Raw genomic sequence first — 15,917 nt, forward strand, 5'->3', positions numbered from 1 at the left:
TTATTACAACCTAACTTCCTAAGCCGAATAGCATAGTGGTGAAAGAGCAAAGGTTCTGGAGCTACAGTGGATTTGAAGCTTAGCTCTGTTCCTTACTAGCTATGCGACGTTGGCTATGTTATTTAACCTGTTTGGATCTCAGTTTCTTGATCTATAAACAAGAGACAGTTAATAGTATACATCTTAGAGCAGCATTGTCTAATAGAACTTTCTGTGACTATGGAAATGTTCTAGTCTGTACTGTCCAAATGGGAGCCACTAGCCACATGAGACTATTGAGCATTTGAAATGTGGCAAGTGCAACTAAGAAACTAAATTTTAATTGAATTTTAATTGATTTAAATGTAAATTTAAATAGCCACATATGACTAGTGACTACTGTCCTAGAAAGCACAGTTTTATAGGATTGTAAGCATCATATGGTCTAAGCATTCAAATCAATGTCCGGCACACAATAATCAATAAATGTTAGCTACTGCTATTTCCCAGCATGCCGCATCAAAGAAAACTGGTATGCAATTGTGGGTTACAGTTTTCTTCAACTCCTTCCCTAAATTTGTTGGATAATTATTTTTGCTACTATTTATAGTTCCAGGCTAATTCTTTCCCCTTCCACGTGGCACTGGCTTCAGGAAACACCATACCAGTCTACACACCAAGCCCCACCATCCCTTCTTGGGCCCAACACACTCATGTTCACTTTCTCTGAAGAGTTTGCAGACTATCAAGAACACATCTGGTCCTGGCTCCCTTCAGATGCTACCCCCTGCCCTCACTCCCAATGTTTTTACTACATTCACCAGAATCTTTCAAGTGTTAGAGCATATTCATTTCCTGTTTGAATAACTTATAAGAGGATTTTATTATGGCACTTGACATAGCCAAATTAGTCATTCTAAACCTTAAAACATCTCATCAGGCTTACAAAAAATTATGGCACTTGACATAGCCAAATTAGTCATTCTAAACCTTAAAACATCTCATCAGGCTTACAAAAACTACACTAAAAATTCCCATCATCTCGTTTTTTTATGAGGTTAGAATGAAGTTAGAAAGGGTTATCTTTTGCTCCCTAGTATATAGTAGAAGGCAACCACTCATGTTCTAGCACATATTTATTAGATTTGAAAAGGCTACAAACTCTAAATTAATAATGTTGTGCATCTCTTTACATAGGAGTACTACTCTATTTCCATGACAGTCCCATAATATCAAATGTGTTTTTCCTAGAACAATCAAAATTGATAAAGATCTCTTTCTCTTCCTATTGGAGAGGGTATAGCTGAGGATATGAGAACAGTAGTCTGAATTCTTCTGATATCTAAGAAACATGATATGGTCCTTACATTTATAATTTTATACTCTAAAACAGGAAATATGGAGATATTGGTTAAATAACCTGACATATACCTCTAACCCAATGACGAAGGCATAATTAAACAAGTGGCGGGGTAATACCAGAGGGAAGATGAGAAATTGAGAAAAGATAAATAATTTTAAAAAATTAAAGCTTATCTCAGATATAAACTACTATCAGGTATGAACTAATTTAAGTTGTAAATGGGAAGACAACAACCACCAGCACCACCACCAGAAAGGAAGCCTAGTGAGCTACTGTCCAGAAATTAAAGGTGTGTGTGGGGGCAAGGGGTGGGTGGCTCTTTCCTACTCTTCTTTTAGCAGATACAAGCTGTAGCAAACTTCCTGTCCTGGACACATGTTCAAGAGTCAGCTTTGTTCTCTGGGATTCTTTTCCCCATTTCTAGCAATGAGAAATGATTTCAGCTGCAAGTAATAGAAACTTTGATTTCTGTTACAAGGAATTTTTTTTCTGAAGTAATAGTTCTGGAAAAGGGCGTCATTTAGGTTTGATTCAGTGGCACAATAAAACAATTTTGCAGTCTATAATGTCAGATCCATTCTAAAGCCTTACTTCCCATGATTATAAGATAACTCATAATTTTTTAAATTAGGGGCTCCTACTGCGAGCAGGACAGGAAGAGAGCCTCTTCCTTGCCAAAGAACCAAGTCCTTCCCCTCAGTCTGATTAGGCCCAATTTAGTTCTTGTGCCCATCCCAGACCAGTAATAGTCGCCAGGGAAATGTCTGGCAATAACTGGCTTAGACTAGTCAGGACTAACCTCTGGAACTGGGGATGGGGTCCACTTGCCCAATCACATGAACTATGGGAAAGGAAGTTTCTCACACAAAATGAGAGTTCTGATACAAGAAAAGGAAGAAATCGATGTGGAACAGGCAATCAATAGAGTGCATCACACTTCTCTCCCACTCCTGACTGACTTGGTATCTGATGCTAAATGCTTTGGCTGATTACTAATGGTATGCTTTACTGACCCATAACACCACTTATACTTTTGGGTAAGTGACTGCTGCTGTGGGGAAAAATGGATAATTAAAGATGAAGTTAAAAATGCTAAAGAAATTTCCAAGCCAAACTCAGGACCATTAGTTGACCTACAGTTACTCACACAGGTACTTTTGTCCAGTGTAGCTGCTCACAAGTGTAGCACAGGAAAAATTTGAACAGCAGGTGCACGGTAGGTGTCTGATTTTCTGCCCTTATGAACATTCACTACCTGAACAGTGCCTGCTACCCTACTGAATAAAAAGGTAAGACAAGATTATTGGAATAAGGCCCTAGAAAGTGGCTAGACCATTTGCACTGTGAAGATACTCAACACAGTAGGATTTCAGAGGATAAGGCTATTTCACTGAGGCAGTAGGCAATTCAAGTTAACAGATCCAGGAAACTCAAAAAGAGAAAACAGAACAAACCCTTGAAGGATTCAATTAAGTATACTGTTTGGATCAGTGGATCAGCATTCTTTCCATCACAACATACTGTCTTTAGCAGTAAAGGCCTAAAGTTCTCCAGATGGGGTTACCCAAGAAAGAGCTTTTACTTTCAAATTCTTAGAATGGAAAGTAATGTTCTCACAAGTTTAACTACAAGGAAGAGAAAGGTTCCTTCTCAACATCTGATATTGTCCAAGTTTTAGGCAAGAAAGAAAGAAAGAAATCACAGCTTTACACAGGTTTCTAGCCAGAACAGTTGAATTTTTTGCTTTTATTGGGGAAGGCAGGAAGAGAAGTTAATCAGATCTTTTCCTTTCTGGGACTGGGAAAAAAATTGAATAGTGAATTCTATAAAGAGATGTTATCAGAACAATAAAAGATTCACTTGTATATTAGAATCTTTTTTTTTTTAAAGATTGGCACCTGAGCTAACATCTATTGCCAATCTTCTTTTTGTTGTTGTTCTTCTTCTCCCCAAAGTCCCCTAGTACATAGGTGTATATTCTAGTTGTGAGTGCCTCTGGTTGTGTTATGTGGGATGCTGCCTCAGCACAGCTTGATGAGTGGTGCCATGATCGCGCCCAGGATCCAAACTGTGGAATCCTGGGCCACCGAAGTGGAGTACACAAACTTAACCACTCAGCCAAGGGGCAGGCCCCCTAGAATTCTTAAAGGGTCTGCTCATGTTGAAAAAATTTGTAACATGGGTACAGGATCAAGTTGCTTGCATGCATCCCCTTAATTTGGTTTAACATTTTTTTCCATACTAATAATTACAACACTAATAATTACACTTCATGGGTTGCTGTGAAGGATTACACCATATATATGTATGGATATGGATATGAATGCGTATGTGTACACGTGTGTTTCAAGCTTACTATTTGGCATATAGTTGACAGACAATAGATATTACATTTCTTCCCCCTTTCCTCAACCTGGTCACCGAACTGAAGAATGTCATGCCTAAGCTGGCTTGCACACATTCCTTAACTAAGGGATCAGGAGACTAACAGAAAGTTTTGTGTCTGAAAACTGTGTAGTGTTCTGTTCCAAAATAAAACTTGTTTTCACTTCAGCAACATGGATTTGGGCGGACTACGTTTTTGAGGGGAGCCTCAGATTCCTGATGAGGATGGTGGTCAGAGGAATATGCTTACAGAGTCAAACAGACACTGAATCATGAGAGAGGGACGAAGGTATCATTTCCTCAAACTTTGGCTTTTCTAGTTTGTCGTAAGTAGAAAAGATATACTGGAATACCAAACTCACTTGTAAAGAAGTTGTTTGGTATATGTAGATTAATTATCTTTTGGTTGCTTTCATAAATAAAAAATAAGCAACATGCTATTTTTTATTATCCTAACTTTCCTACAAATAAACTATTATGATTAAATTCTGTTTAGCTTTTTTGACAGCCTCCATTTTACAATTTAGTTCCTGTATTTTATACTTGATTGTTCTTTCATAACATGACATGGGCAGTTTCAATATCTATTGACACCCACTGCTTCCAGATTTCCATAATTACTCCTAAAATTATTCCATTTCCAGAAAGTCTGAAATATTTTCCATTGACATTTCATAGAAATAGAGCTGTCGAGTTCTATCTCAATTTCCAATGGACTATCAAAAAAAGAGTTAGCATATTATATGGACAATCATAAAAACCAAGACAAGAAAATAATAATCTACATTCTCTAAAACCCATTTGCATCACCAGATCATTAGGTACAAGCACTTCTAAGGCATGGGAGGAATCAGCACTTCATAGCTGCAAGCATGAAATGCCACTTTCTATAATCATCTTTCTTTCTTTCAGCTGAGGTGGAAATGTCCATCTCACTTAAGGATTTTAGAGCAAAATGGATCAGAAACATTCCTTTTGGCCCATATCCTTTTGTGTCTTCTTTCCCTCTCCTGACATTCTCTTATTACTCCAGAATTCTTATTTTAAAAAAAAAAGAAGTTGAATTTTTATCCCTTTGAACTGTCTCATTGGACCCCTTAAAAATCACTTCTTAACTGAAGTGAATTTTCACTTGTTTTAAAATTTCTCAGTCCCTGAGGAGCACCATATTCTTTACTTTAGTTAGAATTTTATATTTTAGCTTTGCCTAGAGTTGGAATTTCAGATGGCTTAAAGGCATTTTCAATTTGTTTTAAATAGCAGCCAGTGAGGTATGCTTAACTTTTTGAAAGAGATATGCTTTTCAGAAAAATGCCCTAAAATTTTCACATTCCTATACACTTAGAAAATTTCAGAGAAGCTTTCTAATAAAACTTAAATTAACAAGGGTTCCAAACACTTTCATTTTAATTGTCTCACCAAGACACTCCACTGTTTAACTTTCCACAGGAGCTTGATGTTTACAGAAACTTGTGAATCCTGACAATCTTGTTTATCTGTTTGAAGCCAATTTTTATATGCTAGGTTTTACTAAGAGAAATACGGTAAAAGGACTATTTAAGTTTTTTGAAGATTTAGACCAAAATATTGTTATGGCAGGATTTCTCAACTCAGCGTTACTGACATTTTGGGCTAGATCATTCTTTGTTGTGGGGCTGTCCTGTGCAAAGTAGGATGTTTAGCAGCATCCCTGGCCTCTACCCACTAGATGCAAAGAGCACCCCTGCCTCATTCTTCCCAACCCCCAGTACTTCTGACAACCAAAGATGTCTCCAGACATAGCCAAATACCTCGGGGTGGGGGGAGCGGGGGAGGTGAGAAGGAAAATGGCCCCAGTTGAGAACTGCATGCTAAAGCATGCTATTTTGTGCATCATCAAAACCAAAGATTCTACAACAAGCCTCAATCTTTACTTTTTACAAAGGAGGCATATAATGTAAAATGAAAACAAGTGGGGGCTGGCCCCGTGGCCGAGTGGTTAAGTTCGTGTGCTCCGCTGCAGGCGGCCCAGTGTTTCGTTAGTTCGAATCCTGGGCGCGGACATGGCACTGCTCATCAGACCACGCTGAGGCAGCGTCCCACATGCCACAACTAGAAGAACCCACAACGAAGAATACACAACTATGTACCGGGGGGCTTTGGGGAGAAAAAGGAAAAAATAAAATCTTTAAAAAAAAAAAAAAAAAGAAAACAAGTGGAACCAAAACATCCTGGCAGGGAAAACATATTTTAAAATATAATCAAATTGAGATTGTAACTATAAACCACTCAGTTTCTGTGCAGCAAGGTCTGATTTCTGCTGAATCTCAGCTAATTTCAAAGTTATTTCTCTATAAGGGGCACCACTCACTTTCAGGTTCATCTCCAGTGTTTGCTTCTTTTCTCTCTGAAGTTCTTTTCTGTACAGATGGATGATGTCCTCTCTGTCTGATAAAGTAGCCACAACACCACTACTCTTTTCTTTCTTTTCTTCACACCTCTGCACCAAGTTGTTTTCAACTTTAACTAAGGCAGAAGAAAGAGAACCAAGGGTAACCAATTCCTTCTCCAAAGTTAATGCCAATTGATCAATTAGGAAATCCTCACTTCCTAATTTTAGATTTTTGAAGAAACAGTTTATAGGGAGAACTCTGATGAGATTATGAAGGCACTGGAACAAAACTGTTTGATTCCTGGAACAAAAAAACCAAACACAATATTACAAAACTCAGGTCAGCACAAGTGGTCGTGTACCACATATTGTAGCAATCAATATTCATTTATAAACATTCTAGTAATGAATAGAACCAATAATGCATGCATGTGATCATTCATATAATTCAGACTGTAACAATCAAATATACATATACTACACTAAGTCAGTTAATATTAATCAGGTTACTTCCTGATTAAATTTTTTCTCTGAGTAATAAGATCAATATCATATTTTTAAAATTTCACTGTGAGGGAGAAGGGGAAATCTTAAAATAATTATTAGGCCCTAAAAGAAAAAAGCCAAAAACACACACAAAATTTAAACACTTCAGTTTCTAAATGAGGCCACCTTTCCATTCATGCTGTAGGAAGCAACGACCCAAACACGTCCCACAATGGCACAAAACTCTACCGTAGGGACTGTTGTTGGACCGCCTATTCACCACATCCATACACCCTAACTTCTGTGGACTAATTCCAATTTGATGTGCATTACCTGGAATAGACTACTAAAATCCCTTCAAATGGTGTTCTTTGTTTCCAACTGAAGAGTGTCCCATAGAAACTTCCTGGGATTTTACAAAAGCAAATTTCTGGAAATTCTTTGATTACTTCACATTTCATAAGTTCTAAGAGCCACGTCTTCATTGAAGTCAGAGCACAGTTGGGTGATGTGATTTGAAAACAAGTTTTGTACAATGCTGCAAGAAGTGCACAGAGATCTTCCACGTGTTCTACAAGAAAAAGATGTCACAAGCTCTGTCATTAAACTCTGTCCATTATCAAAAAAAGAGAGTTCTTAAAATTTGCTGACTCAATTAGGTATATGATTAAATAGTACCAACAAAAATTACCGATGGTTTTCTTCTTTGGAAATTTCACTAGGTATTTCCCACTTGAAAGATCTTCTAGACTTATAAAAAGTCTACCACACTGAATATAATGATCTTCAAAATAGTTACCATTTTCTCTCTTCCTAACTTGTAGCAGCAGAATACAACAAAAATTATTGAATGCTAACAGTGGTGAAAGAGATGTTACAGCAGTAATTATCTGTACACACTCTTTCTCAGATGGTTGTTCGCAAACAAAGCTTTTCTCTTCCTCACTATCAACAGTCAACTTGATCCTTTTTGCCTCTGATCCTCTTTCATATGGCTCTGAGCATGGTGCTGGGAAAGAATCCCTACTCAACTTGATCACCCTATTTTGACACTTAATAAGCTGAATGCTGGAGCTATGGGCTTGATCCATCAACAGCGATAAAGTCACCTGATCCAGGGACCTGTAAGAAATCCAGAGTTCGGTTTACTCTAAAGGTTCATTATTTAAAATCAAATAGATGATTAAATGCCATGCAAACAACAACAAAATTTTATTCTCTCTTTTCCTAGGAAACATCATTTCAAATGCAAAATGTATCAGAAAATTAAGTGTAAAAGCTAAATACATTTTTACAGATCCTGTAAAAGCACTTCTCTTGAAATAGGAAAGCAAAAACAATGTAAATATGCTGGACTTTAAGAAAGTAATATTTTAACAGAAAGGAATGGTAAAATAATGCCTGGATTTTATTTTTAAGGTAAATTACTTTCACCCCTTCTTTTTAAACAAGAAAAATACTACTTATTTTTTCAAAGAGTTTATTTTGGCAATAATTTAGAATGCAAATACCTCTAAAGCAAAAACTGCACTTTATACTCCCCTAAATGACTTGAATAAAATCTGCTTTTTAATACAGAATATTGTTTGTCCCTCAGCAATGATAATGTTTTGGATATAATATTATTAAAATTAATTTCACCTGTTTCTATTTACATCTTTTAATATGGTTATAGAACATTTAAAATTACATATGTGGCTTGCATCATAATTCCCTTGGACAGTGCTGTTCTTGAGCATGCAGATAATGTTATATTAAGATTTACTTACAACTTCAAAGAAGATGTGATTTTCACTCCAACAACCAAGCTATCATCTACTACACGATACCATATCTTCTCTACTAGCTGTTCTGAATCTTGAAAATTGTCTGATAACTTTTCATCAAAGGTATGGACAGGATTTTCTTCTTCACCACAAAGAGTAAAAAGACATTCCTTGTAGAAAAACATGTTTAAATAACTGATTACAAAAAAAACTAATAAATGTAGTAAAATGTGAATCAGCTATTGGCCAGGCCTTATGGCTTACATGTTTCAAAACAAATTATCATTTATAATATATTAAATTATAGGTTATACATATTTCACTAAAATAAAATTTATAAAACATATATAACTATCTACTCAGATCAAGCAGCACGCCCTGACTGGAAACAAGATGGGGTATCGCACACAAAGCCAGCAGGGGTATAAACCTGGAATCAATTTTGAAAAATAATCTGACAATATGCGCCCCAGGCATGCTGAAAACAATCCAATCTTTATTTTATCACTTGTTTTAAACCTATAACTGTAAACTTTTATACGAATAACACTGATTAAACTATCTTTGGACTGCTGATCGATTATTGCTAAAATTTTATTCTTAAAATTGAGGCCATATTCACTCATTTCCACACACATACGGATTTAGAATAACAATAGAAACAGTAGTAGCAATAGTAAGTGGAGGAGGAGTAATGGTAATAATATACAACACTTATTGAATGCTTACTGTACGTCAGGCCCTATTCTAAATGCCATTCATGTATCAATTTGTTTACCTTTCAGAATAACCCTAGTATCCTAGGTCAGTAAGATGATCATCTACATTTTCCAGATAAGGAAAACGAGGCACAGGGAGGTTAAGTACCTTTCCGAAGGTCACACAGCTAGCAAGTGGCAGAGCTAGGATGTGAACCAAAGCAGACTGGTTCCAGAGCCCATGCTCTATCTTAATCATTACTCTATACTGGCCTTCTTTGTGGTAATTACTGAAAAAAGACATGGGCACTTATATTATAGTGGACTAAACATGTTTCTAGGAATCTGATGTTTCTGCCAGTAGCTGTGAGATTTGAGGCAGGCTATTTATCTGAAACCTGTGGACATTTTGACTACTTGCCAGGATTACTTTTAAAATTAACCATATAAAGTGCCAAAAACGGTGCCTTATACAAAGTGGTTTCAATGCATTAATTTCTGAACAGTTCTTCCCCTTTTCTAATACTGGCAAAATCGTTGGGGTGAGGTGGAAAAGGGAAACGGTGAGACTTTTAACAATGACTTTCATGAGGTTTCCCAGATCAGAAGAGTAATACAGAAACGCAACATGATGTGCTTTTGTTATGTTTGTTACGTCAATGGAATCCTATTTTGGACCAAAATCCTCATATTGATAAGACTGAATTACAGACACAAGGCATGGACCATTACAAGAATGGTCAATCTTAAAGAAAGTCGGAGCTAGGCACTAAAGTGACATCAGGGAATAAAATGCAACATCAAGTTTCTCTATGTCTAGCTTTTCTCGATTTATTTGTAATTTTGCTATGCTTTCTCTATGTGGAACTAATGTGCATAAATACTATTTTCTATGAAGTCAAAGCAGCTTTTGCTAACTTCCTACATTACCATACTGGCATGGGTAACTGCAGGGTACCTGAAGAGGATCTTATGATGGTCAACCACAAGGGAAATGAGAGTAAAATTATAAAAAGCAGATATAAGGACTAAAAAAGCATAGCAATTCAGGGACATTAACTAGAAGAACAAATATCCTTAGAAATGAACCATGCAACAGACTAAAAGAACAATTATTATATTAATGATGAAGTCATGTAATCACCAATACAAGGTTAAATAACGCTTAGTATATTCTGTTTAAGAAATTAGAAAATATATAATTCACTTAGGAGTAATTTCTATTCAAACTATACAAATAAAAAAGTTTAACAGTTAAATCTTTGTTAAACAAAAGGACTTACTCCCCAAGGTTCCTGATAACTGAGATTTTAATATCCTACAGAATAATTTGCAAATTGGTAAAATATTGGCTTCTGAATCAAATATTTTTCAATGTCATAAAAGCCCACCATTATAATCTCTGCCACTTTTCTTGATCCATTGAGCATTTTCTAACATATTCCAATACTCCAATTTAAATAACTCTTTAATAGCTTGTAGATTTTCAACTCATAAAATGATAAAATGGTCACAACTAATTTTACCTCCTCTGCACTTGATGTACTATCATCTTTCCCTTGAACCAGGTTTATTAAAGCTTTGTAAGATTTTGAAATCATTTTTTCCTTAAGCAAGAGATGCCGCTGTAATTCCTGAATAGAAATGAAACCAACCTGTAAAGTAGAAAGAAAAATCATTGTCAGGGACATAATTTCAAATGAAACCTGACATACCATTAATTCAGGAAGAACTTTCTCCAAATTTGCTTATTAATTCATTTCTCTATAGAAAAGCAGAGAATATTTCTCAGAGCAAAACTACTTTATTTATACATTTTAAGTCTCTAATTACAAAGGAAAATAACACAGCAAGTAACTGCAAGAGTTTACATATCAAACTGAGAGAACGCCAATGTATTAGTATCCGTTTCATCACTGAGTTAGGTAATCAATCAATATGAATAAAAATCAAGGCCAGGGGCTTGCCCTACAGTGCAGTAAGCTTGCATGTTCTGCTTCAGTGGCCCAGGCTTCACCAACTCGGATCCTAGGTGCAGACCTACACACTGCTTGTCAAGCCATGCTGTGGCAGGCGTCCCAAATATAAAGTAGAGGAAGATAGGCATGGATGTTAGCTCAGGGCCAATCTTCCTTAGCGAAAAGTGGAGGATTGGCAGTGGATATTAGCTCAGGGCTAATCTTCCAAAAAAGAAAAAAAAAATCAAGGCCTACCAACACTCCTGCCCCTACAAGAAACCTGTTTTTCTTGTTGTTGAAATAATTTCTGCTTCAAAAAGCAAAAGGCATCATTATGAATAGAAATGGTCACTTTTTTGAGGAGGAGGATTAGCCCTGAGCTAACATCTCCTGCCAATCCTCCTCTTTTTGCTGAGGAAGACTGGCCCTGAGCTAACATCCTTGCCCATCTTCCTCTACTTTATGTGTGGCACGCCTACCACAGTATGGCTTGCCAAGAGGTGCTATGCCCACACTGGGATCCGAACCGGCGAACCCCGGGCCGCCAAAGCAGAATGTGAGAACTTAACTGCTGCGTCACCAGGCTGGCCCGAAACGGTCACTTTCAATTTGATAGTTTGACATCTTTGATTCATACACCTTTATGGCAAAATTTTAAAGATAATACAGTTAACAGCCTCCAAACTGTCACAAGTTTATTTTTGTGCTAATAAATTCAGTGCTAGGGTCAACTCTTAACTACTGGAAAAAAAAAATCTGGCTCTGAAGTGGGGATAGAGCAATCTGTTCCTTCTATTACATTCAGATAAATAAGATTTCAGCACTAAGGATGAAACGTTCATGAAATACATTTTGCTACTGAAAATTTAAAGAGTTGCATTGAACTGATAGAAGCTGTTTCATTTCAGATGGATATCTGAGACTGTTTAAGTATTAATCCAGCTTTTAATATAACATGTTTTTCTAGATTGAAAAAACAATATGCATGAAAAAACAATATGCATCCTGTTTTTTAATTCCTTTCTTTTAAATTACATTTTAAGACAGGTAAATTCTTTTTCTTTTTATCAATGAATAAAAGTTGGAGAGTAATGATTGAATTATATCTTACCTCACTGCACAAAGTATGTAGTGTCTAGCTAATATTTTTAAACTCCTTATGTTGACCTAGTTCTGTGGGTTCCCCATCATTCACACTCCATCACTCATTCACTGAGTTTATTTGTGAGTTGGGGGAAGGGAGATGTACCCATCAGAGGTGGACAGTCAACCTGAGACTGCTGGAGGGGCAGGGAGCGGAAGAGAGGACTACGTGCGCAGATTAAAAATGAGGGCACCCTCAGAAATTTTCCATGTTCTCTCTTCCCTACTTTCTTCAACATGGCCCCAACTCCAGGACTAAATGGTGAATCACTAAACTACTTATATTTTCTATGTTGCGAAGTTTTGTCATAAAACTATGAAAATAAGCACATGGCAAAAATTTTAAACAACATAAAAATATATCTCACCTTACCTTCCTAGACCACCAATCCCATCTGCACAGCCAAGAGTGTTTACTTTTCCAGAACTTTTCCATGTATATGTTAAGAAATGCTTTCTTTCTCCTCCCCACAAAGAAACAAAACCCATCCGAAATCAAATACAAGAGCATACTGCACTGCGTGACATGAAACCTTGCTTTTTTGTTCTTCTTCTCTCATACATGCAGAAGAATGCATTATAAAAAAAACAGTTTACAGACTAATAATGAAGTCAACACCCATGTAACCACACCCAAGTCAAAAAGTAGCACTCCGGGAGCAGCCCGTGGGCACTCCCCAATCATGACCCTCTCTTTCTCCACTGGAGGCAACACTACCCTGGCCTTTTAAGATAACTTCCTTGTTTGTCTTCATAATTTTACCACCATTGTATGAACTCCTAAAGAGCACTTTTAGTTTTTTGTGTGTTTTGCTTCTGAACCTTTTATAAATGTAATCGTTCTGTATACACTAGGTTTTAGAGTCATCCATTTGTTGTGAGTAGCTGTAGTTTGCACCTTTCATTACTCTATAGTACTCCATCGCATGACTATACCAGTTTATTTCTCCATTCTCCTGCTGATGGACCTCTGGGTTAGATCCAGTTGTGAGGCATTACAAAGAATGCTGCTGTGAACATTCCTGTAAATGCGTACAAGTTTCTTAAAGGTCCTGGTCTTTCCATTTCCCCTCCAACAACTGGTTGGAAAACAAATTGCACAGGAGAAAGAACAGTGAAACAAAATCTACTTCTAGCACTGCAAGTCACTTAATCTTTCTGGCTCTCATTTGTTTACTCCTATGTAAAACGGTGGACAGGGTAGACTTGTTAATCTCTAAAAGGCTTTCTAATACTTGGAAATGTTTTTATCCACATTGAGAGCTAGCAATAAGATGTGAATACTTGAAACAAAATGGACACTCAACTCTCTCTTATTCCCCAGCTCCATATATCCCTGCCTTCCCTCTATGTTTCTTTCATATTTTCCTTCTTTGTCTCCGTGTTACCTTCTGGATAATTTTTCTAACATAGTCTGGTTTGCTTATTTGCTCTATATTTTTTTGAGTCAACTGTTCAACTCATCTGTTGAGGTTATTTTGTTTTTAATTCCAATGTATTTTTAGTTTATAGTAATGCTATTTGGTTATTTTCTGTGAATGTGCTTAGCTATTCTGTGGGTGGCTCCTTTTCTTTGAAAAGTTACTTGTGAGATTTATAAGCGGCCTAGAATACATCTGTTTTTCGAGAGAGGATTCTACATTTGTTTCTGCCAGGTGCCTAGGGCACTACTGCTTTAGGCTAAATACAAATGCTCCCAGGGCAAAAGCAGCATCAGTGCTCTGTTTCTCTCTCTGGGTTCCAGCCTTTAAAGTTTAACTCGATAATTTATTCTTATATTTTCAGCTTTTTGAGGCTTTTAAAAACATATTTCAACTATCATTTTAAGTTGTTTTTATCAGGACAGTTGGTCCAAATAAATTGAGTGACTTATTACCAGAAGTGGAATTTCTGAAAGTCATGTTTTCATAAATTAAATTATTTCAGCATCATTTCTAAATCAGCATAAAGATCTACCTTATTCTTTTTGACAGCTGCATGGTATTCCATGGTTCAGGTATATCATAATTTATTCACCATACTCTTAAGTATGGATATTTAGATTTTGACTGAATTTTGTTGTTTATAAATACTACATAAACATTCCTGTAAAATCATCTTTGCTTACATGTACAAGTACATCCTTAGAATATATTTCTAGAAGTAAAACTGTGAGAGTAAAAAGATATATTTGATTCACATTTTAATAGCTATAAGAAGTTTCCTTCTGAGGAGGCTGGGCCACTTCACATCCTCAAGATTACTGTTTGAGAATGCATATTTATATTAAGGAAGTCAATTCCTTTGTCATATGTTACAATTTCTTTTTACAGAGTTGGTCATTTATTTTGCTTTGTTCAGAGCACAAAAGTTTTTAATGTAATCGATCTTTCCATTTATGGTTCTATGTCCACTATGATGTTTTATTTATCTACTGTTCACATTACTATTTGTGTTTAATAAGCATTTAGTGAACTCACTTTAATAATTAAAATAGTTGCAAAAATTTTTAAAACAGCCTGCAGAGTACAAATATTATGATCTGGCCCTTTATAAAAAAAAAAAGTTTGCCAAGGATAGAGGAAAAAGTTAAATGACAACACAAGGAAACAGACAAATCTGAAAGGTGACAACTGGCCTGACCTCTTCATTAGTGTCCTTTAAAAAAAAGAGGAGAGAGGGCATTATTCTAGATAAAATGAGACATATAATAATGAAGTACAAGTATAAATTTCAATTTGATCCTGAAAAAAACAGCTATAGAAAACATCTTTGTCGGGGCAGCCTGGTGGCATGGTGGTTGAGCTCACACACTCCCCTTTGGCAGCCCAGGTTTCACAGGTTTGGATCCAGGGCACGGACCTGCACACCGCTCATCAAGCTGTGAGGTAGCGGCCCACATACAAAATAGAGGAAGATTGGCACAGATGTTGGCTCAGTGACAATCTTCCTCAATCAAAAAGAGGAGGATTGGCAGCGGATGTTAGCTCAGGGACAATCATCTTCATACACACAAAAAAAGAAGAAAGCATCTTTGTGGCAACTGAAGACATCTGAATATAGTCTGAATAGTAAATAGGATTAAGAGGTCATTATTAATTTTCTAAGTGAAAATGGTATTGTGGTTACATAGGAGAACGTCCTTATTTTTAGGGGATTCCTGCTAAAACATAAAGGCGTGAAGTATTGTAATATTTGCAACTTTCGTCTGCAAAAATGCACACATACTCGTACATACGCACAAGCGCAAACAGATGAGGCAAATATGACTTTTAAAAAAGAAACAGTTGAATCAACGTGGGGACTACAAAGATAATCATTGTACTATTCATTGAAGTCTTCTGTATATTTGAAAATTTTTATGAATGAAAAAAGGCAGTTTATAAAAGACCATGAATCTTATAATCACATTTCCATGTAAATTTGCATATATTTATTAAAAAATCTACAAGAATATACATGCCAAAGTGCTAAAATTGATTATATCTCAGTAACGGAATCACGTAATTGTTAGTTTCTTTTTATTATTTCTTTGCATGGTCTGAATATTTTACAGGGAACATGCATTATCTTCATACATTTGGGAAAAAACAAAAACTCTTTTTTAGAGAGCTTCGTACGGAAAACTAAGGGTAAACTGTTCATGTTTGGAACACGGCATGAGTCATCATATTTGCTGCTCTTTGAAAAGAGATACTGTGGTATACTGATCCTAAAGACCAGAAAGAACGTGTTTTCAAAAGTGAGCTATTTATATTTTATCTTACGAGATTTATTAAATTTACACAC

General features: G+C 36.2%; 1 protein-coding gene across 8 annotated transcripts in view; it reads right to left on the reverse strand.

Annotated features, from left to right (window-relative positions):
• The window catches only part of FANCB (FA complementation group B), a 51,684-nt gene that overhangs the window by 20,849 nt on the left and 14,918 nt on the right, over positions 1–15,917 (reverse strand). For 5 of the 8 annotated variants that reach the window (XR_011499702.1, XR_006523080.2, XR_011499700.1 and 2 more), the window contains 5 exons: positions 10,575–10,703; positions 8,354–8,520; positions 7,276–7,706; positions 6,918–7,155; positions 6,078–6,399 (listed from right to left, as the gene is read on the reverse strand). Coding sequence is in view for 3 of the 8 variants with exons in the window: in XM_044764450.2 (XP_044620385.1) it covers positions 5,985–6,399; positions 6,918–7,155; positions 7,276–7,706; positions 8,354–8,520; positions 10,575–10,703 (1,380 nt within the window). In the remaining 5 variants the exon portion in view is untranslated. Of the gene's footprint in view, positions 1–5,118; positions 6,400–6,917; positions 7,156–7,275; positions 7,707–8,353; positions 8,521–10,574; positions 10,704–15,917 lie in introns of those variants that run through there. The other 3 variants (XM_044764450.2, XM_070502454.1, XM_070502455.1) reach the window with 3 other exon arrangements.

This window comes from Equus asinus, chromosome X (genome assembly GCF_041296235.1).
Source record: "Equus asinus isolate D_3611 breed Donkey chromosome X, EquAss-T2T_v2, whole genome shotgun sequence".
NCBI classification, from domain to species: Eukaryota; Metazoa; Chordata; class Mammalia; order Perissodactyla; family Equidae; genus Equus; species Equus asinus.